The following is a 25,450-nucleotide window of genomic DNA, read 5'->3' as shown; positions in this document are numbered from 1 at the left end:
TTATTTTAGAAAAATATTAACTAAAATTCACCAAAATTATATTTTCACATTCAGAAGGTTGTAGTAACTTTCCTGAGGATAGATGGACTTACTACAGGTGAGATTATTACAGTATGATCAATTATATAAGTACAGTAATCAATTATTTTAGAAAAAAATAAAAAAAATGTTTTTACCAAAATGATATTTTAACATTCTAAAGGGTGTAGTAACTTCCCAGAGGATAGACGGACTTACTACAGATGAGATTATTGCAGTATGATCAATTCATACAGTACAATAAGTACAGTACAATAAGTACAGTAATCAATTATTTTAGAAAAATATTCACTAAAATTCACCAAAATTATATTTTCTCATTCTAAAGGTTGTAGTAACTTCCCAGAGGATAGACGGACTTCATACAGGTGCGATTATTACAGTATTTATAACAATATGAGTACAATAATGAATTATTTTTGAAAAAAATAAATAGTTGTGCTTTTCCTCCTCCACTCACATAATTATTGTGCTAGTGTCTTATTTTTCCCTATGAATTTATACTCTGCCTGTTATTTAGCTTTTTGCTAGATGATCATGTGTTAGATCATCTGCTTTCTGTCTGTTCTTGCTACTTGTTCAGGAAATTTTGTATGTTCCTTGTGTGTCTCTAAATTAAGGCTTTTTTCATCTGGTTTTCTGTCTCCCCGCCTGTTGCGACCAATGCTACTTTACATTTTTCTTGCCCTGATTTAATGAATTTGCCCTCTGATTGGACTTCAAGTTCAAGTGGTTCAAGTGTTTTTTTATTGTTGTTCAACCACATACAGTTAGTACAGTACTCAGCGAAATGTGACAGCGTTCCTCCAGGACCATGGTGCTACATAAAACAACATAGGACAAACACAGAACCACATGAGACTACACAGACTGAATAAGTCCTACATATTCCTACATAAAGTGCATGTGCAAACATGTGCAAAAAGTACAGGACAGTACAATAATTACTAAAAAGGAAACAGGAAGGCACAGTAAGAGACAGTGAGAGATAGTGCAGCGCTGACCAGTACACATTTCTAATCTGAGTAGTGCAAAAAGATGACACTTTCTAAAAATGCCGAATGTAAACATAACATACTATGAAATAGTGTTCTATGGACATAGCAGTTATTGAGGTAGCAGCCAGGTATAAACTGACAATGAATTAAGTGCAACTCTGGACATGTGCAAAACTTGGACGGTGTACAGGTGTGTGTGTGTGTCAGTCCAGTCTCTGAGTATTGAGGAGTCTGATGGCTTGGGGGAAGAAGCTGTTACACAGTCTGGCTGTTAGGGCCCGAATGCTTCGGTACCTCTTGCCAGATGGCAGGAGGGTGAAGAGTTTGTGTGAGGGGTGTGTGGTGTCATCCACAATGCTGGTTGCTTTGCGGATACAGCGTGTGGTGTAAATGTCTTTGATGTAGGGAAGAGAGACCCCGATGATCTTCTCTGCTGTCCTCACTATCCTCAGCAGGGCTTTGCGGTCTGAAACGGTGCAAGTCCCAAACCAGGCATGTCATCGGCGAACTTGATGATGTGGTTTGAGCTGTGCATTGCTGCACAGTCGTGAGTCAGCAAAGTGAATGGCAGTGGACTGAGCACACAGCCCTGGGGGGCCCCAGTGCTCAGTGTGGTGGTGGTGGAGATTATGTTCCCGATCTGGACTGACTGAGGTCTCTCAGTCTGAAAGTCCAGGATCCAGTTGCAGAGGGAGGTGTCCAGGCCAGCAGGTGCAGCTTTCCAATCAGATGCTGAGGAATGATTGTGTTGAATGCTGAGCTGAAGTCTATGAACAGCATTTGAACATGTGAGTCCTTTTTATCCAGGTGGGTGAGGGCCAGATGGAGGGTGGTGGCGATGGCGTCATCTGTTGAACGGTTGGGACGATACGCGAACTGCAGTGGGTCTAGTGAGTGGGGCAGCTGGGTCTTGATGTGCCTCATGATGAGCCTCTCGAAGCACTTCATGATGATGGGTGTGAGTGCGACGGGACGGTAGTCGTTGAGGCAGGACACTGAAGACTTCTTCGGCACGGGGACGATGGTGGTGGCCTTGAAGCACGTTGGAACGACGTTGGACTTTCACTATAAATTCAGTTCTGTTCTCCCTGCTCTACCCATGAATGGCTGGGCAGTGAGAGCCTATAAAAGAAGCATACAATGAAATTATTACTTCAAATGAAAGTAAAATTGATACACTTGATGCAAATGGTCCTGACTGAAACAACCATCGATTAAAACCATTGTATCCCTTAAAATCTCCATTGTCACTCAAAGCCAATTAATTAGCAACAACTTATTCAGTTATTTACTGAAATATATGAAAAACACTGCAAATTGACTTGCCTGTCACATTCTTTAAAGAAGATCCCAAATTAATTTAAAATAGTCTTACAGAAGGAATAAAAATATAGAATAATAGCAATAAACTTTTTTGGTGGAAAATGTATGAATTTGTTATAAATGTTGTTAATGGAAATGTAGTGAATATACCTAAGTTTAGAAAACAATTTATGTCAGCATTAACATAACAACTTGGGGATCATTATAAAAGAGTTTTTGAAAAAATAAACACCACAGATGTCCTACTTATTTGTTACTGGGAATTATCACAGTAACATTATTGTCATGTTTTAATGTGTTTTAAACACGTTACAGAATACTCAACAACAAAATGAACCCAGCAGTTCAGCTACTGTGTTTACGCCAGGGAAACCGTTCCATAGAGGAATATGTGGAAGACTTCTGCACTCTGGCCAGCAAGGTGGATCACCCTCAAGGACGTTTTTCGGGCAGGCTTGAATGAGCCTGTCTACTCCATGATCCTGGCAGTCGGATATCTTTCAATCTGGCACAATATATCGATTCTGCCCTGCAAAAGCAGTTCATCTTTCACTGTAGGAGTGGCTGATGAGGAACAATAGGTTACTAGCGTAACCCCGGTTCTCTGAAACATCGAGTGGAGAGATCCACCTATGGGAAGGGCATCCGTACCTGACCTCTGCAGAAGCATCCAATTGCACCAAGTCTGGCTAGACAGACAGAAGCACATGACCTATGCCCAGTAAGGAACCGCCCCCTTACCTAAGGCCATATAAGGACCCGCACGTGCTGCTGTTCCTCAGTAAATATATTCGCTTCTCGTGCAGCAAGCAGGGCAAGCTTGGTGGATCTCTCCACTTGATGTTTCAGAGAACCGGGGTTACGCTAGTAACCTATTGTTCTCTTTCATCATCTCGTGTTCGAGATCCACCTATGGGAGACATTGACAGCTCCCCGATTGCCCAATACACTCATAGTGAGGCCCTGCAAGCCAGTTTAGGGAATGGTCACCTCAAAGAGGCAGTGCTTGACACGTCCCTTAATCACAGACCTGGCAACCATGAAGCACACAAGGGAGAACTGTGCACAGGCAGAGCATGAATAACATGTTAGTGGCACAAACATAAAAATCAGCCCAGCAGCATATATACAATGAAAATAGCACCCAGGCAGGAATGTAAATGCATGCTTGGTGGCATGAATGTGCATGGCTAACCAGCCCGTAACCCCTTTTTCTTACTCTTTATATATATATAAATATAAAAAGTAAAAAAAGGAGCTAACAGGGGAAGGGCTATGAAGAACCCACCCCCAAGACAGAATGAGCTACCGGGGTCCTGGTAACATCCAGCCGGTAGTAACGTACAAAGTATGGGGAGAAGCCCAGCTGGCAGCAGAACAGATGTCCTGCAATGAAACTCCCCTAAACAGAGCCCAAGAAGCGGCCATGCCCCTCGTGGAGTGGGCTCTGAGGCCTTCTGGAGGCTGCACTCCCCTAGATTCAAATGCAAAAATGATAGCTTCCACAAGCCAATGCGAGAAGTGTTGCTTAGAAATGGGATTCCCCGTGTGAGGGGGACCCAAGAGATGAAGAGCTGATCACTCTTCCGAAAAGCACTGGTCCTATCCAAGTACGCCTGCAGGGCACAGACAGGACACAGAGCATTCAGCCTCTGATCCTCCGCAGAGGAAAAAGGAGGAGGGTGAAAAGCGGAAAGCTCAATTACCTCACATGAGAACGCTGGGAATCATATAGGCACAAAGGCCGGGTTGGGCCTAAGGAAAACCTTGTCTCCACTAAGAGAGAATTTAGTGCACGAGGAATGAAAAGAGAGTGCATGCAAGTCACTGACACGTTTAGCTGATGCTAAGGCCAGGAGCAAAGCTGTCTTGAAAGACAGCAATTTTAGGGAAATGCTTCCCAGGGGCTCAAAAGGCTGCTGAGATAAAGCCTCCAGCACCATAGAGAGGTCTCACTCAGGAACAGTTCTCCTAGTAACTGGGAGAGAACGGCGGGCGCCCTTCATAAATCTACGAATGAGGGGGTGCTGCCCTGCCGTTAAGCTGTCAAACCCAAAATGACAAGCAGAAATATCCACCAGGTAGACCTTAATGGTGGAAAAAGACCTGCCCTTATCCATAAGGTCTTGTAAAAAACACAAAATATCAGAGACTGAACTCTGATATGATGTGGAACCACGCCCATCACACCACCCTTCAAACACTTGCCACTTACAGTCATATAAGGACCTTGTGGAGGAGGCCCTAGCATTCTGTATAGTGGCAACCACACGTGGGGGAGCCCCATCGAGCTTAAGTTTGTCCTCTCATGTGCCAAGCCCAAAGAGCCACCCTGTCCGGGTGGGGGTGATGTATCTCCCCATTCGCTTGAGACAACAGGTCTGTGCATAGAGGGAGGGGCCATGGCTGGGCATGCAGAAGAGGAATTATCTCTGCCAGTCATGGTGCTTTGGGCCACCTGGGTGCTATCAAAATAAGAGACAGGCCCTGCCAGGGTGGGTATTAACAGGCACAGGGGAGGGAATGCGTAGAGCAGCACTTTGGGCCATGGGTGAGCTAGTGCGTCCACGCCGAGGGGCGCGACCTCGTCCTTTAGCGAGAAGAAAATAGGACAATGGGAATTTTCGCGCGAGGCGAAGAGATCTACGGTTGCCTGTCCGAATCTCTCCCACAACATGCCCACTATCTGAGGGTGGAGGCACCAGTCTCCGTAGAGCAGATTCCCCCTCGACAGAAGGTCCGCACCCCTGTTCAAAATGGAAGTGCTGCCTACCCCACACTAAAAGCCTGTGAGCTAGAGCATGAAGCTTGGGCCACCCTGGCGATTGATATGTGCCACTGCTGTGGTATGGTCACAGCGAACAAGCACAAGAAAATGATTCAGAGCTTTCCATACAGTCATGAGCTCCAAATAATTTATGTGGGCTGAACGAATTTCGCTCGGCCATGAACCGTTCACCACCCTGCCCTCCTGAGTGGCTCCCCACCCTGTCTGTCGTTACCACTTTTTGCAACATAGCAGCCCCGAGAGGGGTCCCATGTGTGTAAAAATCTGCGCTCCTCCAGTGGCGCAAGGCTGCTGTGCACAAGCACGTCACTGTAACAGAGAGACAGAGATTGCGTAACTGGCTGAAGTGGAGGGATAAAACCTATTTCATGAATGCCCTCATTCGCAGAAGGCCCAAAGGCAAAACCTGAATAGCTGATGCCATAAGACCCTGTAATCTGAGACATGTGCGAAATTGCACTTTCGCCCTCTCCTTGAATTGTGATAGACAATTCATTAGAGAGAGAATGCACTCTTGTGAGAGGTGCGCATGCATGGAGACTGAATTCAGGTCCAGACCCAGGAATATAACATTCTGAGTGGGTGTAAAATTGCTCTTGTTCACATTCACTCTGAACCCGAGGGATGTGATGTGCGCGAGCACCCGCCGAGTGTCTTGCACCACTTTCTCCTTGGAATTAGCTGTGATTAACCAATCGTTTATGTATGTTAGGATCTTTAGACCCATTATTCTCAGCGGTGCTAAGCCCACCTCCGCACATACACAGAACACCCTGGACTCAGCGAGAGGCCGAAAGGAAGGACTGTGAATTCGTAACATATGCCCTGATAGGCGAAACGAAGAAATTGCCTGTGCAGTGGGTAAATATTGATGTGGAAAAAAGCATCTTTCATATCAACTGATGTGAACCAGTCGTTCTGATGAATAGAGCGAGCGAGTGTGCCGTGTGTTAACATTCTGAAATTGTATTTCCTCAAATGTTTGTTCAACACTCTGAGATCCGGAGAGAGCTGTTTTTCTTTGGAACTATGAAATAACAGGAGTAAAACCCCTGATTGCATTGATCTTGGGGTACTACATGAATCACCCCCTTCCCGAGGAGGGAGGAGATTTCCTCTTTCAGAATGTGAGCAGTGCTCTCCTCTGTGTGAGAGGAAATAATGCCACCAAAAGGAGGGGGTTTCCTGGCAAACTGGAGTCTGTACCCGTTCATTATGGTTCGAATCACCCACTCAGGAGCCGACACAGCCTGCCAAGCTGTTGTGTGACTCGCAAGTGACCCCACATGAACCGGGGAAGCGCTCATAGCTGCATTTATGCCCAATTTGCTCATTTGTGATACAATGGCACCATCTAGTGGACAACTTAGGGATGACATGTGGGGTTGCAGAGAGATATTCTCTCTCTGTAACAAATTAATTTGATTCATTTGATCTTTTGTGTTTTTTGTTTTTTTTGTATGTTGGGAAACACTGGGGCTGAGGCCTTTGTTGAATGGGTGAGAGAAATGTAATGGGGCGGTGTGGTGACACTGCTTGTGTACTTTTTCTCACTGTAAACACCTCCAGCACAGGGAGGCTCCTCGACATGAGCTGGACGGAGGAACACACATTGTTCTGCACTGAACACACAGGGTGGGCACCCACTGGTGGGGGGAAGGCTGACCCCACTGAGAGAAAACCTCCTTTTTTTGAACGGGTGAACTAGGAGGGCAGGATAGGAGTTCAGGGGGCTGGCGGCCCGAGAACGTTGACTCAAAGCCCCTGAGGCCATGCATCAGGCTGGCCGTTTACGTTTAGAGTCAGAGGGGGTAGAGTTGGGGGGTTTCTTGGCCACAGTTGTGGCGAAAGACATTCTCCCCCAGGGCTTAGCGGAGGGTGGGTTTCTCTGCTGAGGAGGTGGTTTGTTGTGTGGCTTTGCCTTACCAGGGTGCTGAAAAGAACGCCCCATGGCATGAGGGTTGGGTGGCCACGTGGGGGGCACCTGGTGTGGTGCCGCTTTCCTAGGAAGGCATAATTTAAGTGCTTCGTCCTACTTTTTCTTGTCGTCGCAACGTTGTTGCATCAAGGCGATGGCAGGGCCAAAGAGAGCCTGGCCAGGCTCTACCGGGGCACCCGCTATGCGCCGCTTCTCACTGTCAGGGAGGCCCGACAGATAAAGCCAGAGCGCATGTTCTCCGGCTATTTTCTCGGGCCTGGAGGGGGTCCCAGGAGTTTCCCGTTGTACACATCCCTCTCTGGGTCAGTGGCACTTTGTAGGGCTGGCCATTCGATATTGAGGCGAGCGGCCACTCGCTCACAAACCTCGATGAGGACGGACTGGGGTAAGGCCACGGGGGCGATAGCCTGGGGAATCATGGAAGATGGGATGGCCTCCTCTTCCCCCGAACCCTCGAGAAGGCCTGCATCGTCCTCATCACCAGAACCAGCCAGCTCATTGGCGAACGAGGGATCCCCTGAGAAAATGTCCTCAGGGAACTCCGGGTTGCATTGATCGGCCCAGCTGAGAGAGGCCGTGCCCCGGGAGGCACCCAGGAGTGCGTCGTCATCACCGTTTCTCCCGTCAAAGTCGGAAAGTTCGGGGTCGGCACACTGGGTTGCGACAACCTTAAGCCACCTGTGCAGGAGTTGTTTGGGCAGTGCCAGGCAATGGCTACAGTTTTCTGGGAATTCTAGAGCCTCCTCTGTGTGTTTGAGACCCATGAAAACGACACAGAAAGGATGAGGGTCTCTGGCGGCGATGAGGGTGGGCAGCCTGACTGACAGCTAACCTGGCTGAAGCAAGACAGTCACGTCTGGCGGAGGCTGATCTGAACGATATGTCCTCCTGTAGACAAAATTGTGAAAGTCCAATTCCAACCGAGCTGAGAGAAACAGAGGTCGCAAGAAACGAATGTCAACTGAGGAACAGCAGTGCGTGCAGGACCTTATATGCTCTTAGGTAAGGGGATGGGTCCTTACCGGGTATAGGTCACGTGCTTCTGTGTGTCTAGCCAAACTTGGTGCAGTTGGATGCTTCTGCAGAGGTCGGGTACGGATGCCCTTCCCATAGGTGGATCTTGAACACGAGATGATGAAAGAGAACTATGCACTCCTACAGTTGCCGCCAAGCCAGAGTCCCCCACACCTGCCATTCCTACCTCGTCATGCCATGTTGCCACTTCTGCCACTTCATGCCATGTTAACACGCCTGCTATGCCTCGTCAAGAGGCCCTGCCTTGCCATATTGCCACATCTCTGTCCCCTGAGCCCACCACGGCTCCGTCCCCTGAGTCTCCCATGGCTCCGCCATCCTTCATCGAGCCTCCTACGGCTCCACATTCTGATTCTCCCACAGCTGAGCTCACGGCCGTCCGGAAGCGGAAGAGGAGAAGGAGGAGTCCTACTCCCAAGGCACTGCCTGTGTTCATGGCCACGGAAACCGTTCCCATCACTGCCTGTGCTCATGACCATGGAGGTCGTTCCCCTGTCACTGCCAGTGTTCACGGCCACGGAGGTTGTTCCTCTGTCACTGCCAGTTTGCACGACCACAGAGAAAGTTCCCCTGTCCCTTCCTGTACTCACAGCCACAAAGGCTGTTCCCCCATCAATGCCAGTGCCCATGACCACGGAGGTCGTTCCCTCATCACTGTCTGTGCTCACAACCACTAAGACTGTTCCCCTGTCATGGCCAGTGCCCGAGCCTTCCACGGTTCTGCCCTCTGAGCCGCTCCCTCCGGAACACTGTCCAGCGGCCGCAGCCCAGAACTCTGTCCCCTCTGCCCTTTGGCCACCTCCCAGGCCTCCTGACCCTGTCCCTGTCCTGTGGCCGCCTCCCAGGCCTCCTGTCCCTGCCCTGTGGTCACCCCCCAAACCGCCGGACCCCGCTCCCTTCTTGGAGCCGCCACCAAACCCACCACCGGTTCTGCCCTGGTCTCCTGCTCCATGCCCTGTCTCGCCAGGCCATGCCTCAAGGACTCCAACCCCCCATCTCCCTATTGAACTCTGTTAGTTTATGTTTGGGCATCGGGAGCCACCCCTTGTGGGGGGGATATGTCATGTTTTAATGTGTTTTTGTTCATGTTTTGTTCATGTCTTTTATTTTGAATATGTAATTCCTTGTTCCTGCTTCCTCTTTCTTGTCATGTGATTTCCTGTTCCCGCCATGTTTCATGCGTTTTGTTCTTACTGGTTCCTTTTAATGTGACCCTCTTGTTCCACCATGTTTATCAATCCTGTCTCTTTATTGGTCTATGTTTATGAGTCTTGTTATCAGTTCTGTTTTATCATTTGTTCTTGTTTCATTGCCTTGTTATCATGTTCATTAGTTTAGTCTCATCATTGGTTGTCTCTGTCATGTGGTTACCCATGTTCATGTATTTAAGCCCTCATATTTGCTATTGTCTTTTGTTGAGTATCTTTTTGGCGTAACGTTGTCAAGTTGCTTATGTTTGTTTCATTTTGGATTTCACGTTGTTAATAAATACTGCACTTGAGTTCACTTGTCATCATCTGTTCCTGTCTTCAGCCTGTCTCAATGTTATAATTACTTTTATATCAGGTCTTATCTCACTTCATATAAAATAAAATGTCTGATGAAACATCCAGTTGGAGAAATACTCATACAAACACAGTTTCCATGCATTAAGTTTGCAGTCGAAACTTCAACTGGATGTTGCATTGAAAATGGAGAAGACTCAGATTACAAAAAGCTGGTGGATGACTTTGTCTTGTATTGTAGAAAACAATGCCAGCTGAATATCACAAGCATAAAAAAGCTGGTGGTGGACTTTGAAGGAACACCTGAGTCTGACTATCATTGAGGCACAGGACGCAACAGTACATCAGAGCAGATGACCAAAAATATGTAAAGGAAATTATCAGAAAGGACAGCTATACTAGACTTGATATACATTTACTGAAGTCAGATGTTAAAGCATCCTCTCCACAACAGCGATTTTATGAGCACTGTGCTCTAGGAAGCAATAGTGGAGATCTCTCTTGCCATCAGCAATCAGACTTTATTATGCCATCTCTCCTGTTAGAAGAGAACAGAAATGTATAGAATTGTTTCTAAAATAATTGATTTCTGTATTCATATAATAGAACATACTGTAATAATCTCACCTGTTGTAAATCCATATATCCTCTGAAAGGTTACTACAACATTTAAAATGAGAAAATATCATTTTGGTGAATTTTAGGGAATATTTTTCTAAAATAAATGATTACTGTACTTATGTAATTGATCATACTGTAATAATTTCACCTGTAATAAGTCAGTCTATCCTCTGGGAAGTTACTACAACATTCTGAATGTGAAAATATCATTTTGGTGAACTTTAGTGAATATTTTTCTAAAATAACTGATTACTGTACTTATATAATTGATCATACTGTAATAATCTCACCTGTAGTCACTCCGTCTATCCTCTGGGAAGTTACTACAACCTTTAGAATTTTAAAATATCCTTTTGGTGAATTTTAGTGATTTTTATTTCTAAAATAATTGATTACTGTACTCATATAATTAATGATACTGTAATAATTGCACCTGTAGTAAGTCCATCTATCCTCTAGGAAGTTACTACAGCCTTTAGAATGAGAAAATATAATTTTGTTGAATTTTAGCTTTTTTGTCTAAAATAATTGAATACTGTACTTATATAATTGATCATACTGTAATAATCTCACCTGTACTATGTCTATCTATTTTCTAGGAAGTTACTACAACCTTTAGAATGAGAAAATATCATTTAGGTTAGTTTATTTCTAAAATAATTGATTACTCTGCTTATATAATTGATCATAATGTAATAATCTCACCTGCAGTAAGTCTATCTATCCTCTAGGAAGTTACTACAGCCATTAGAATGAGAAAATATCAATTTGGTGAATTTTAGTGATTTTTTTTTTCTAAAATAATTGATTACTGTACTCATGTAATTGATGATACTGTAATAATCTCACCTGTAGTAAATCCATATATCCTCTGGGAAATTATTAGACCAATCTGAATGTGAAAATGTATTTTATTTTTATTTATTTATTTATTTTTTTGCATGTATAACTTGCAGTCATTTGAATGAATGAGTGGACATCTCCTATGTTTTAGCGTAGTGGATGTTGTTTTCAGACGGTCCCTTACATCTGGTAGGCAGTCAAAGCGCATCGGAACATTTCAGGCATAATTTTGCAGCCACACCAAGCGTTGACTGTTCTGAATCCAATTTTTATGCCCATATAGTATATTTGTACTCCCTTTAAACCAAGTGGGCTAATGACATCTTTGTAAGATTGTCGACTGAAGAGAGCGGGGGTAAGCGAAACCGAATATCTAACGAATGTCGAACGTCAAACTAACTTTACCGAGGTGTGTAATTCCAGGTGCGTAAGAGTGTCATGGATAAAGCGAAACTACCGCAGCTGAGATCAGCGATTGGGAATGTCGGGGACGCGATAGTCGTCATGAGCCTCTGCACCGTCACCGGTGCCTTTAGGGTCTGTTTTTCAGCGTCGTTATGGTTTCGTGTGGAAGAATTTCTGGACGCATAGGTGGGAGCGCGCCGTGTCTTCACACCGTACTGCACTTGTTTCTTTTCCATATAAAACGCACAGCGTAAACATGGACACATCGAAGGAAACCAGGAAACAAACAATCAAAGCGAAATCGGCTAACCGCAAGAATAAGACGCACAAGTCTCAGAAGCTGTTCAGAAGGAAATCGTTGAAATCGTTGGGGAATTTCATGAGCAGGATTGTCAAAACTTTGGGTACTTTGGCACATTTCGGGGACGCGGACCAGCCGGACGCGGCGGAGGATGATGATGGTGGGTTTGGAGACACTCGGAGTGCCCACAGCTCAGGGAATTACAGAGAGAACTCGGCATGGAAGACCTCTGCGCCTTCATCTTCTCATGGATCTGTCAAAGAAAGACTGTCCTGTTGCTACGGCGATAAAACTCCTGGAGTTCAGGGTCTGAAGAACCACGGAAACACCTGTTTCATGAACGCCGTGGTCCAGTGCCTGAGTAACACTGAACTTCTGGCAGAGTATCTGGGTCTGGAGCAGTTCAAATGTGAATTAAATGAGGGGAGAATCAACGGGATGGTGAAGAGCGAGGAGGTTAGGGGTGAGGTGACGGAGAAGCTGGCATCACTAGTGAGGGCGCTCTGGACGCTTGATTACACGCCTCAGCTGTCGGTGGATTTCAAGGTGAGTTTAGACCAACCAACGAGTCTACACTGCAAGCGACACGACAAACTGCCCCATTATAATCAATGTATATAATCAGTGTAGATAACTTTTACTATTTCCACTGTTTTCAGTGATGGTTCTCATCGTACCACAGTCAATGATTACTATATTACATTAAGATAGATGCTGTTGTACAATGATTTTAAATTAAAATGAGCCAGGACCAAGACATTTTTTGACCAATTTCGTGAGGATCACCCAAGAGTGTATCAACAGGTTAATTTGTTAGAAAGTCACATAATATCCAAAAGCCAACAGAACAGCCCATGGTCCAGTGTCTGTAATTTCCATCTTTTGTGGAATTGGGAGGGGCTTAGAGTGGAAGGAAAGGTGTAGGTGAATCACCTGTCAACCACTCGACCAACTTGTTTGCAGGAATGTAGAACATTCAGTAGTCATGTTTTTTTTTGTTTTTTTTTTCTCAAATGAAGTGAAAAATGAAAGACTGAAAATGACTGCATTCATTTTTTTGTGTGACTGCAAGAATGCAAGACTCTCATGATGCCCACTAGCTGACAATATTACTCTATCAAACATTTTGCTTTTAAAAACAAGTAAATGAACACGGTACTTTCATCTACTCAACAATCAGAGATCGCTCAAAGCTACGGTATGTAGTTGTGCCTTGGAGGCAGAGAATTAAAGGAATGAAAATTCTCTCATCAGTTACTCACCCTCATGCCATACCAGAGGTTTATGACTCCCTTATTTCAGCAGAACAAATATGAAGATTTTTAGAAGAATATCTCAGCTCTTTAGGTCCATATTGTACAATGCAAGTGAATAGTGTCCAGAACTTTGAAGTGCAAAAAAGCACAAAGGCAGCATAAAAGTAGTTCTTAAGACTCCAGTGGTTAAATGCAGGTCTTCAACAGCAATATGTTAGGTGTAGGTGAGCAAAAAGATCAAAATTCCATAATAAAGTCCATGCACATTGTTTGTGTGTGTCTGTGTCATCTCGGTTACCAGTGTAACCAGTCCTGCTCGACCCGCTCCGAGCGGGATTCGAGCCGAGGTCTCCAGCAAGGGAGGCAGGTGCGCTAACAAGGAGGCTAAAGGCTAACTCCTAGCGTCAGTCTCTAGTGCACCTCTTGAGGCCAAGGGAGTGAGGTTTACACATTGCATAGCTACCTACCAGCTGGCTACCATTACACTCACCCCCTAAACCTCACTCCCAACCAGGTCACGGCACCACTGTAACCGGTCCTGCTTGACCTGCTCTGAGCAGGATTTGAACCACGGTCTCTGGCATGGGAGGCGGGTGCGCTAACAAGGAGGCAAAAGGCTAACTCCTAGCATCAGTTGCTAATGCACCTCTTGAGGCCAAGGGAGTGAGGTTTACACACTGCACAGCTACCTACCAGCTGGCTACCGTTACACCAGCAAGGTGCCAGACTGATACACACACCACCTTGAGCACAGTGTGTGCTCTGCTCAGACATCATCCTTAAATAAATGTGTCCGATATCTGCCCTTTTTCCTTCCATTCCATTACACTTAACTCTTTGTGTGCATGTGTAAGTTAGTCATGTTTTGCCTGCATTGTGGGGACACACCATCATTCCCCACAAGGACAACAGTCTAATAAACATAGTAAATAATCATAATCTCAATGAATTTGTAAAAATGCAAAAAGGTTTATGTGAGGGTTTGGTTTAGGAGTAGGGGTAGGATAGAAAATATCAGTAGCTCAATATGTGCAAAGTCCCCACCATGATAGAAAAACAAACTTGTGTATGTGTGAGTGAGTGCATATCTGACACAATACTTGTATACTTGTTTACTGCTAACATAATTTATTTAATTTCTCTATCATGAAGATTACCAGCTCCAAAGGAACAAAATGCAACAGATATCCAATAGTTTCTGTGCCTGTCCTGGAATAGGTTATTTACAGGGTTTTGTATTGAACACAGCCTAAGACACAATACTCTGAGGTAAAGGCCACAGAGGGTATTTAGTCTCTGAGGTGAGGAGACAAATGATAAAGGTGAAGAGGAAAGGCATTGCTGATTGTCAGGAGAAGGTGATGTCGTCTCCGGAGAATAACACAGCTTCTGGAGATCAGCAGGAATTGATGAGTGTCTTCCATATGGAGACACAATACAGACTGGACTTCTATGCAATAACTTGTCTATTTTTACTCTTTCTGTGCATTTCTATTTCTTGCAATCTTTTCTCTCTCTTAATCTCATCTCTTTCAATAGTTCACCAAAAAATGAAAATTCTGTCATTGTTTAATCACCCTCATATTGTTTCAAACCAATATGGTGTTTATTTTCCTTCTGTGGAACACAAAAGTATATATATATATATATATATATATATATATATATATATATATATATATATATATATATATACACTATATTGCCAAAAGTATTCGCTCATCTGCCTTTAGACGCATATGAAATTAAGTGACATCCCATTCTTAATCCATAGGGTTTAATGTGACGTCGGCCCACCCTTTGCAGCTATAACAGCTTCAACTCTTCTGGGAAGGCTTTCCACAAGGTTTAGGAGTGTGTTTATGGGAATTTTTGACCATTCTTCCAGAAGCGCATTTGTGAGGTCAGACACTGATGTTGGACGAGAAGGCCTGGCTCGCAATCTTCACTCTAATTCATCCCAAAGGTGCTCTATCGGGTTGAGGTCAGGACTCTGTGCAGGCCAGTCAAGTTCTTCCACACCAAACTCGCTCATCCATGTCTTTATGGACCGTGCTTTGTGCACTGGTGCACAGTCATGTTGGAACAGGAAGGGGCCATCCCCAAACTGTTCCCACAAAGTTGGGAGCATGGAATTGTCCAAAATCTCTTGGTATGCTGAAGCATTCAGAGTTCCTTTCACTGGAACTAAGGGGCCAAGCCCAGCTGCTGAAAAACAACCACACACCATAATCCCCCCTCCACCAAACTTCACAGTTGGCACAATGCAGTCAGACATGTACCGTTCTTCTGGCAACCGCCAAACCCAGACTCGTCCATCAGATTGCCAGATGGAGAAGCGTGATTCGTCACTCCAGAGAACGCGTCTCCACTGCTCTAGAGTCCAGTGGCGGCGTGCTTTACACCACTGCATCCGACGCTTTGCATTGCACTTGGTGATGTATGGCTTGGGTGCAGCTGCTCGGCCGTGGAAACCCATTCCATGAAGCTCTCTACGCACTGTTCTTGAGCTAATCTGAAGGCCACATAAACTTTGGAGGTCTGTAGCGATTGACTCTGCAGAAAGTTGGCGACCTCTGCGCACTATGCGCCTCAGCATCCGCTGACCCCGCTCTGTCATTTTGCGTGGCCTGCCACTTCGTGGCTGAGTTGCTGTCATTCCCAATCGCTTCCACTTTGTTATAATACCACTGACAGTTGACTGTGGAATATTTAGTAGTGAGGAAATTTCACGACTGGACTTGTTGCACAGGTGGCATCCTATCACAGTACCACGCTGGAATTCACTGAGCTCCTGAGAGCGGCCCATTCTTTCACAAATGTTTGTAGAAGCAGTCTGCATGCCTAGGTGCTTCATTTTATACACCTGTGGCCATGGAAGTGATTGGAACACCTGAATTCAATTATTTGGATGGGTGAGCGAATACTTTTGGCAATATAGTGTATATGTATGTATAAACGCTCTTACCATACAAGGGCAGCTCATAGTGACCAGGGGCTGTCATGCTCCAAAAAGGACAAAAAGCACCATAAAATTATTATAAAAAATAGTCAATACCATTCATGCATGATATTCCAAGTCCTCTGAAACCATACAATACTTTGTGTGAGAAACTAAAATCAGTTCTAAAATCAGAGCTAAATCTAGCTCTTATCTAGCCCACAATCGATTCCAGAATAGCACGTCGTGTGCAGTTCTGGATCCCATCAAAAGTGGCACATCAGGGGGGGGTCAAGTGGCACATCATGGGGGGATCACGTGACGCCATGCAAGAAGCAGACATGTGAGCGACGAGCTCTGCGCACTTTGCTAAATTTTTGATTATTTTCATGTTATAATTTGGTGAAATTTGATACACCCAGTTACACATTTGCTCTTTGAGGCAAAACATAGCAAAGAAGTCAAAATCCTCGGGCTCTGGAGACATTAAAAGACACTTACGTGTTCAGGATGAAAGCCCCGACGGGACTCGATTTGGATGGCTCAGCGGGAGAGGAGATCCAGCGTCAGTTGTCCAACATGTCGGTGATGTTGACGAAGGTTCTTGCTGACTTGGAGGATCTCGTTGTAATACGTCGATCGATTACGGCGATGTAAATAAAATTCTCTGAGATAGTTACAAGAGTGTCGGATGCTGAGAAACGAATCGATTTTCTGGAAACTTCGGAGAGGGAATTAACCGCTAATCCGCCCGTGACCAAAGTTGATCTGGAACGTATTCTTGAAAAGCTTGAAGATCTTGAGAATAGAAGCCACAGGAATAATGTTCGAATTGTTGGAATACCTGAGCATGAGGAGGGCAGAGATATGGTGAAATACCTAGACGAGCTTATCCCGAGTCTGCTCGACATAACAGGCCACAAGCTGGAAATCGAGTGAGCTCACAGAGTCCCTGTTCACAGATTTGCTGAGGGAGATTGATTCTGGCCAGATTTCTGAGATCATCCGATAAAGATCTCGTGTTGCGCCAGGCGAGGAGCAAAGGGAAGCTTTCTTGGAAGAACCATAATATTTTCTTGTTCCCGGACTTTGCGAACTCGACAAGAGAGAAACACGATCAGTTCCAGGAATGTAAGAAACTCTTAAATCAGAAAAATATCTCGTTTGCTCTGATGTTCCCGGCCAAATTGAGAATAGAAACGAAGGTCGGTTGCAAAGTATTTACATGTCCAAATCAGGCAATGTCTTTTATTGAATTATTGGCTGAGTAAACTGCGTTGGCTCCGCTGAGCGACTGGAGCTTGTTTTGTGAGTAAAACCTTTCCTTGAAGAGACTTTTACATTGACGAAAGATTACTTTTGCATTGAAGTTCCAGGCCGGTTTGGGGGTGGACACTGCGAATGACCGCAAAATATCTACATGCTCACACAAAGGATGTCTTTTATAAAGTTGACGGATTGTGTAAGTCATGGTATATACTTTTATGCGGCCTCTGAATTAATTGACTCGACCATCCGGGGAACCGGGATGCCAGTTTTGTTTCTTTTTGTATTGGTTCTGCCTAGTGGCTGGAGCTTGTTTTATTGAATAACACTCATTTGGAACAGCTGTGGATTAATCTGTTCGTTCTTTGTGCTTATTCCTTCTGCTGGCTGTGGTTTGTTTTTTTGAGTATTTTTACGGGACACTGGAATGATTACTTCATCCGTTGAACTCATAACAGCTGGCTCACTGAACATTTGTTTGTCTGACCGTGGAATCTGAATGGTTTTATATCAGATGGAATTTGTTTTGTGGAAGATCACACCTTTGAGACAGTTCTGTGAATGAATCTACATATTCTTTGTGTTCATTTTTCCTATTGACTGGGCTTATTTTACAAAGTATTTTCTGTTATGTAATTTTGCCTCACAAAATTGAGTAATCCGATGGCAAAGTTGTCGTGGGGACTCGTGGGCGTTCGTGGACCTTTTGAGTTTAGAGGGATTGTCGCCGGTTGGTGCTGTCGTGCGTGGGGTTGAAGCGCACGTTTTCTGTTTGTTTTGTTCGGGGGGAAGTTCGGGGTTTGGTTGTTTAACTAATGGGGAATGTGGTCTGTATAATTTTGTTTTTGACACACAATTTATTTTTTCTACTATATCAAAATGTCAAATGTTAATATGAGTGTACTATCTCTCTCCACATGGAATGTAAATGGGTTGGGGCACCCCATAAAAAGAAGGAAGGTTATTACTTTTCTTAAATGTAAGAAATATGATATAGTGTTTCTTCAGGAAACACATCTCTCCCCGCAGGAAGCTGAAAAATTTGGGAAGATATGGGGTGGACATGTTTTTTCTAGTGCTGGCTCAAGTAAGAGCAAGGGAGTCATTATATTGGTAAATAAACATCTACAATTAAAATGTCTCAAACAGACTAAAGATAAATTAGGAAGAGTCATTATTGTTTTAGCTGAAATTCAAGGGCAAAAGTTGATTTTGGCTAATATTTAAGCACCTAACGCTGATGATCAGGGCTTTTTTATAGATCTTGAAGGGATGCTGCAAACCACTGGCACCCCTCATGATATAATATTGGGAGGAGACTTTAATCTTTTGATGGACTCAGTCCTTGATTATAGTGAAAAAAAGTGTGTAAGTCCCCTAGAGCAACATTCACAGGATGTGTAAAAATCTTGGTCTTACAGATATTTGGAGACTTTTGAACCCATCTGGTAGGGACTATACATTTTTTTCATCAGTCCATAAGATTTATTCTAGAATAGATTTTGTTTTATATCCAAATCCCTCATTTCATCTGTTGTTGGTTGCTCAGTTGGAAATATCTTAGTCTCAGATCATGCTCTGGTGAGTTTAAAAGTTTTGCCATATACAGAGAAAAAGAAATCATATAGTTGGTGCCTTAATGTGTCCCTTTTGCAAAATCCTGATCTCCAACTAATGTTAAAGACTGAAATCAGTGTTTATATGGAGACCAACTGGTCCTCAGTATCCTCTGTCGGCGTGGATTGGCAGGCACTTAAGGCGGTTCTTAGGGGTCAGATCATACAGTATGCCTCATTCATTAAAAAATCCAATGCACAAGAACTTGTGGAGTTGGAAGGAAATATTAAAAGTGCCGAGGCAGAGCTGAAGCGCCGTATGTCATCTGATGGCCTCAGAGAATTGACCTGATTGAAATATAGATATAATACTATTTTGTCTCGGAAAGTGGAGTTTTGGTTATTCAGGGCAAGAGAGTCATACTTTGAGTTGGGTGACAAAGCAGGAAAACTTTTGGCTAGATATATAAAGCAGAGAGAGAGTCTTTTTCTATCATTCCCTCAGTGAAATCTGCTTGTGGTGAAATATTTACCTCGGCTGTTGATATTAATAATGCCTTTAAAGAGTTCTATCTTGATCCCTATGGTTCCACGTCTTCATCCACTGATGAAGATATTAGGAACTTTGTGGAACCATTAGATCTCCTTAAACTGACGACTGTGCAAAAAAATGATCTTGATTCTGAGATAACCTTGGAGGAGTTTGATGAGGTAATTAAAGCCTTGCCTACAGGCAAGGCTCCGGGTCCTGATGGCTTTTCCTCTGAGTTTTTCAAATCTTATGCTACAGAACTGGCTCCACTTTTGTTAGAAGTTTATTCGGAATCATTAAAGAATGGAAAGCTTCCACCAACCATGACACAAGTCTGGATCAGTCTGATTCTAAAAAAGGACAAAGATCCAAGCGAGTGTAAAAGTTACCGCCTAATTTCCCTGATCCAGTTAGATGTAAGAATTTTGTCCAAAATTCTGGCTAATCGATTAAGTAAAGTTTTGACATCACTTATACAGATAGATCAGGTGGGGTTTATTCAAGGCCATAGCTCTTCTGATAATATTAGGCATCTCATCAATATCATGTGGTCAGTAGCGAATGATCAATCTCCGGTTGCTGCCATCTCTCTTGACGCTGAAAAGGCACTTGATATGGTAGAATGGGATTATCTTTTTAAGATTTTGGAGAGGTATGGGTTTGGGAGTACATTTATTGGTTGGATTAAGTTATTTTATAGACACCCTTTAGCAGCGGTGCAAACAAATGGGTTAATTTCAGATTATTTTACTCTGGATAGGGGCACCCGGCAGGGTTGCCCTCTTTCCCCATTATTGTTCTGTCTTGCCCTGGAACCATTAGCAGCCACGATAAGAAAGGAAGATGATTTTCCAGGGGTGACGGCGGGAGGTGTGGCGCATAAGCTTCTGCTTTACGCAGATTATATTTTATTATTCGTCTCCGACCCTACTAGATCTGTGCCTTGCCTCCACAGAATTATTAACTCCTTTTCCAAATTCTCAGGATACAAAGTCAATTGGTCTAAATCCAAAGCTTTGGCTTTGACAGCGTACTGTCCAGTAACAGCCTTCCAGCCGGGTGCCTTCTAGTGGCCCAAACATGGAATTAAGTATTTGGGAATTTTATTCCCAGCAAATTTGTCTGATTTAGTCAGAGTTAATTTTGACCCCTTAATAAAAAGGTTTTCGAATGATGTGGACAGGTGGGCTTCATTACACTTATCGATGATTGGGAAGGTTAATGTTATTAAAATGAATTGTATTCCAAAATTTAACAACCTGCTACAATCTCTCCCTGTAGATGTCCTCCTCTCTTATTTCAAGCAATTTGATAGTATAGCGAAGTCCTTCATTTGGAATGGTAAACGTCCCAGGTTAAATTTCAGTAAGTTACATAGGCCGTTTGACAAAGGTGGGTTAGGCCTACCCAAGATTTTATTTTATTATTATGCATTCAGTCTTAGACATTTGGTTCATTGGTCGCTTCCACCTAAAAGAGCTCCTCTCTGGTTTTGTATTGAAAAGGAATTTCTTGCCCCTATCTTGCCACTGCAAAGCCTTTCGATTAAACTAGCTGGAGAGGTTAAGTCGCACCCCGTTATTTTGCATTTGCACTCGATATGGACAAAAGTGTCCAGAGTGTTTAATTCTGATATTGCTTTAAACATAGCCTCGAGCATATGGCTGAACCCTAAACTATGTATTAATAAATCCCCTTTCTGTTGGTCAGACTGGATTGTGAGGGGGGTTAATACACTTGGTGACCTATATAAGGGTGGAGTATTGAGATCTTTTGAAAATTTGATTCAACATTTTGGGATTCCCAGATCTCAATTTTATAAGTATTTACAGCTGCGCCACCTGCTCTGCTCTGTTTTTGGGAGTAGCATATACCCCCCTAGGGCGGCAGATACTCTGGTAGTGGTGATTGCTGCTTTTGGGAAGGGTCATGAGGCATCAGTGTATTACTCCCTGTTAATTCAGAGTCTAGGGGACGGAGCTTTAAATTCTCTCAAAAGATTAAGGGAGGAAGATTTAAATTTGTTATTGGAGGAGGGAGTGTGGGTAAGGATTCTAAAAAAACATAAAGTCTGCATCTAAAGATGCAAGGGTTCGCCTTATGCAATTTAAGATTTTACATAGATTTTATTGGACCCCCTCTAGATTGTATAGGATTGGTCTTAAGGACACACCCATCTGCTGGCGATGCCATACTGAAAATGGAGACACCATCCATGTTTTTTGGGGGTGCCTTAAGATCCAAGAATTTTGGCTGAAGGTGCAAAGTTTTGTGTGTGATGTGTTGGGCACTCAGGTCTCGTTCTGCCCCAGACTCTGTATTTTGGGAGATAGGGAGGTCATGGATTTGGTAGATAAGTACATGAAGGACTGGGTTTTGACTAGTGTGATGATTGGTAGGCAGGTTATTTTGAGGAGTTGGAAGTCGGATGGAGCACCCTCGTTCCCGGAGTGGTGCACGGAGATGGGGAGGGTGGCTGCCTTTGAGGAGGGGTCGAGCATTAGGATGGGGGTTATGGAATCTTACAATAAGAAATGGGGCAATTATTTAGCATTTTTGAGGGAACCTCGAGGTGTGGCAGTGGAGGGAGTAATTTAGAGTTTATTTTTTTTTTTTTTGTAGTTTTTTTTTATTTTTTTATTATACTTGATTATTGTATGTTATTTTATGTTGTTGTTTTAGTTTTTTTGTGTGTGTGTGTCTATATTCTGTTGACCACAGGGGTGTTCGTGGGGGGGTCAGGGTGGGTTGAGAGTTTGGTAGGGGGAGGGGATATAGTGGGGGTTTAATGTTTAAAGTGTTTGATTCATTATATATATGTTGTTGTATTTTTTGTGTAAATTTATGAATCAATAAAAATGTTAATAACAAAAAAAAAAAAAAAAATAACGTTAACAAATATGAAAAAAAAAAAAAAAAAAAAGTGGCACATTGTGTTCGGTTCCATATCCATGATCCCATTTTGGCATCAGTGAATCTTGGCAACATTTCTGGACAAGGACTACACTGGTGCCTCTGCGAAGGTGAAGCTTATCACTGAATAATGACTTTCTGTCTGTTCCTGACACAAAGCTATCATAAGGCTTTAATTAACTTGGAATACAGCGCACCAGTTGTATGCACTACTTTTATGGTGATTTCTGTCCTTTTTGAAGCTTGACAGACCCCGGTTTTCTTCTTCTGTGCCACAAAATACTCATTTGAAACAACATGAAGGTCAGTGAATAATGACAGAATTTAAATTTTTGCTTGAACTATTTCATCAGTGCACCTTTATGCATTGCTGTCTGTCGTTCTGTCCCTCCTGCCTTCTTTTTTACTTTTTGTCTAAATGGAAAACTAGTGGAGTCTGAAATGAAAAGAGGGAAGATGAAACCTCTGAAAAGATGAATGTTGTATAGGCACATTCCGGTGCTGTCTGTCTGGAATACAGAAGAATAGGAGGGAAACTCTGCTAGAAGTGTTAAAACTGAGGTTATGAAATCATGTTTCTTAGTCAGTTGGTCGCTGGAACCAAGACAGGTCCTGTTAACCTGTTAGACTCGTTTGCCATTTTTGTGTAGAGAAGGGAGAAGTTCGTCACTTGGAAATGGAAGTAAAGGGTGCTCGATAATTTATGACTGACTAATTCACACACAAGTGATATTGGTTGTTGTTTGCCCAGCGGGACTTTACTGTTGGTCACACTGAGAGGAAGTCAAAAGAACAAAAGTGAAATGTTGGACAAGTTACAGCTTTTAGTCACAGTATTATAATCATTTGTGACTTAGAGGAGGTCCAACCATTCTGCTACAGTATCAGTTTGGTTAATGGTTGAGCCATGGCCATTTTTTGAGACAAGACACACCAGGATTTCCGGGGTTCTTTCCCCCCTTAATTTTTATGTTGTTGTAAACATGGACTTCATAGAGAGAATGGTCTCAAATGGGTTAAGTGTTTCATCCAAGTTAAATCTGCGTAATCATTTTTTGTCCTTCTTAATTGTCCCTAACCTAACCCTAACCCATGCCAAAAAAAAAAAGAAAAAAAAAGAGAGAGGTAAACAGCCCACAACAACTGCCATCAAATCAAATAAATCAAAGGGGTCATGACATGAAGAATCAAATTTTCCTTGATCTTTTGACATACAGCTCTGGATTTACTATTTATAGGTATGTGTTTGAGTAAAATGAACATTTTTGTTTTTATTCTATAAAGTACTGACAAAATTTCTACCAAATATCAAATAAAATATTGGGACTGGCCCTTTTCACTTCCATTTTTAGTGCCTTACTGTAACTGTTTTTTGCCACTACTTTTTAAAAATTAAATAAACAAGGGACGAGTCAAATGTATATTTTGTGGTAATTCACATTATATCACAAATGCTGTTGATTGAGCTGAACTAGTACCTGGAACATTCCTTTAACCTGCAGTGGCTGTAGGTATTAGCCTACAGTTTAAAATAAAGATATTCTGCCTGAAGTTACTCCTTGTTGTTTTTCACATTTCAGTTGTGGAAGTATCAGTTTACAGCCTGCAGTCCTCGTTAGACAAACATTCGTAGGTGTTAATGTCTTAAAGCTGCAGTATGAGGACATTTTTGGAACTTTGGACTCAATTCACTCATGCAGACATGATTGCACTGACATTATCCATACTTTTTCAGCCGAAGACACTCTGAAGGGCATAGATTTGGCTTGAATATTTGGGGGGGGGGGGGGTTGCAGCGTGAAGCATTTACATGTTTCCATTGATCATGGTATAAATATTGGGGGGGGGGGGGGGTTAGTTTCTACTAGAGCCCGACCGAAATGGGATTTTTGAGACCGATACCGATTTTAGAGATGGAAATTTACCGATTACCAATATGGTGACCGATATAGCAAATGTTTGAGCTGGAATGAAAACAGTCCTTTTCTATGTGGATTTTTCACAGATTTTGCACCAATATGACTATGCAAAGGTACTCGGAATGCTGCTTTCTTAAACAAATATTTTTATCAAAGAACATTTGACATGATTATTATATATTGTCAACAAATTCTAGAAATGAACACTGAGAAAATAAAGAATAAATAAAAATAAGTCAATTGCTGACCATTTAAATAAAGAATAAAAATACAATAAATAGCTAAATAAACATCAGGGGCCAGTTGCACCAGCTATACGTACATTACAACTTAGCCTAGTTGTGGCGTAAATGGGCACTAAGTCACAATTTACGCTCTACTAAATATCTGAGCGTTGCACCATTACATTTATGTAGGACGTAACCCTATGTATAAACTAAATATATACGGCAGCCTCCGACCAGGAGTAACTGATGGAATAAAAAAGCAGACTCATTTAATGACATCAATGAGCTCAGGTTTTGGTTGACAGGCATCAGTCATTTCGACATATATGATGGTGTTGGCATTTACACTCGTTTACATTTACGAGAGAGAAAAAAACAACTTACATTTAAGCGGCTCTTCAGCATGAAACCGATCTAACGGTGTCAACACATTCAAAATATATATATAGGATATTAAAATGAATAAATGTCTATTTTTACAGCCTGTTGTATTAGTATTTATCACCCCTCATTTATTTTAGATACAGTTCCTATATATTATTATTTACACAGGGCAAAAATACTATTTATTAAAACTACTTTTATTACACATCCTATTTTAATGTCTGGAAAACCAGACTTTTATATATTACATTCTGTAAATGCAACGACTGAAATTGTTCCGCTGAAGAGGATACCAAACTGTGAATCCTGAACAAAACAGTTTGGTGAATACATGTTTACACGCTGACAACAGTTTAAGTAGCTACGTGGTTAGCTAGTTAGCTGTAAGCTTGCTGCCACGGAGAGTAAAAGATGGACTTTATTTACTTTCCAGCATTGTGTCTCACCAATTAGGTAACAGCAAAGCATGAAATCAACACTCACCACACACAATCCACCACCGCACCGTTGTCTGCTGAGCTGCAAAAAGATGTTCTGATGTTTACCTTTCAATCTGCTACATTACTTACTGCACTGACAAACTATAGCTGGCTAACAGCAAACAGATGTGATAAACATGAGTGACATGGTTGTCAGGGACAGGGTTAACGTTATATTAG

At 42.9% G+C, this 25,450-nt stretch overlaps 1 protein-coding gene across 2 annotated transcripts in view; it reads left to right on the top strand.

Moving 5' to 3' along the window:
• Window positions 1-11,325: 11,325 nt before the first annotated feature.
• Window positions 11,326-25,450, top strand: part of LOC127448993 (ubiquitin carboxyl-terminal hydrolase 43-like) — a 194,097-nt gene continuing 179,972 nt past the window's right edge. For both annotated transcript variants that reach the window (XM_051712032.1, XM_051712031.1), the window contains exon 1: window positions 11,326-12,343. In XM_051712032.1, coding sequence (XP_051567992.1) covers window positions 11,753-12,343 — 591 coding nt within the window. In that variant the 5' untranslated portion in view covers window positions 11,326-11,752. The remainder of the gene's footprint in view (window positions 12,344-25,450) is intronic.

Source organism: Myxocyprinus asiaticus, chromosome 12, assembly GCF_019703515.2.
Source record: "Myxocyprinus asiaticus isolate MX2 ecotype Aquarium Trade chromosome 12, UBuf_Myxa_2, whole genome shotgun sequence".
In the NCBI taxonomy this organism is placed as follows: domain Eukaryota; kingdom Metazoa; phylum Chordata; class Actinopteri; order Cypriniformes; family Catostomidae; genus Myxocyprinus; species Myxocyprinus asiaticus.
The sequence above is the reverse complement of the archived record's forward strand: the minus strand, read 5'-3'. Positions and strand labels throughout refer to the sequence as shown.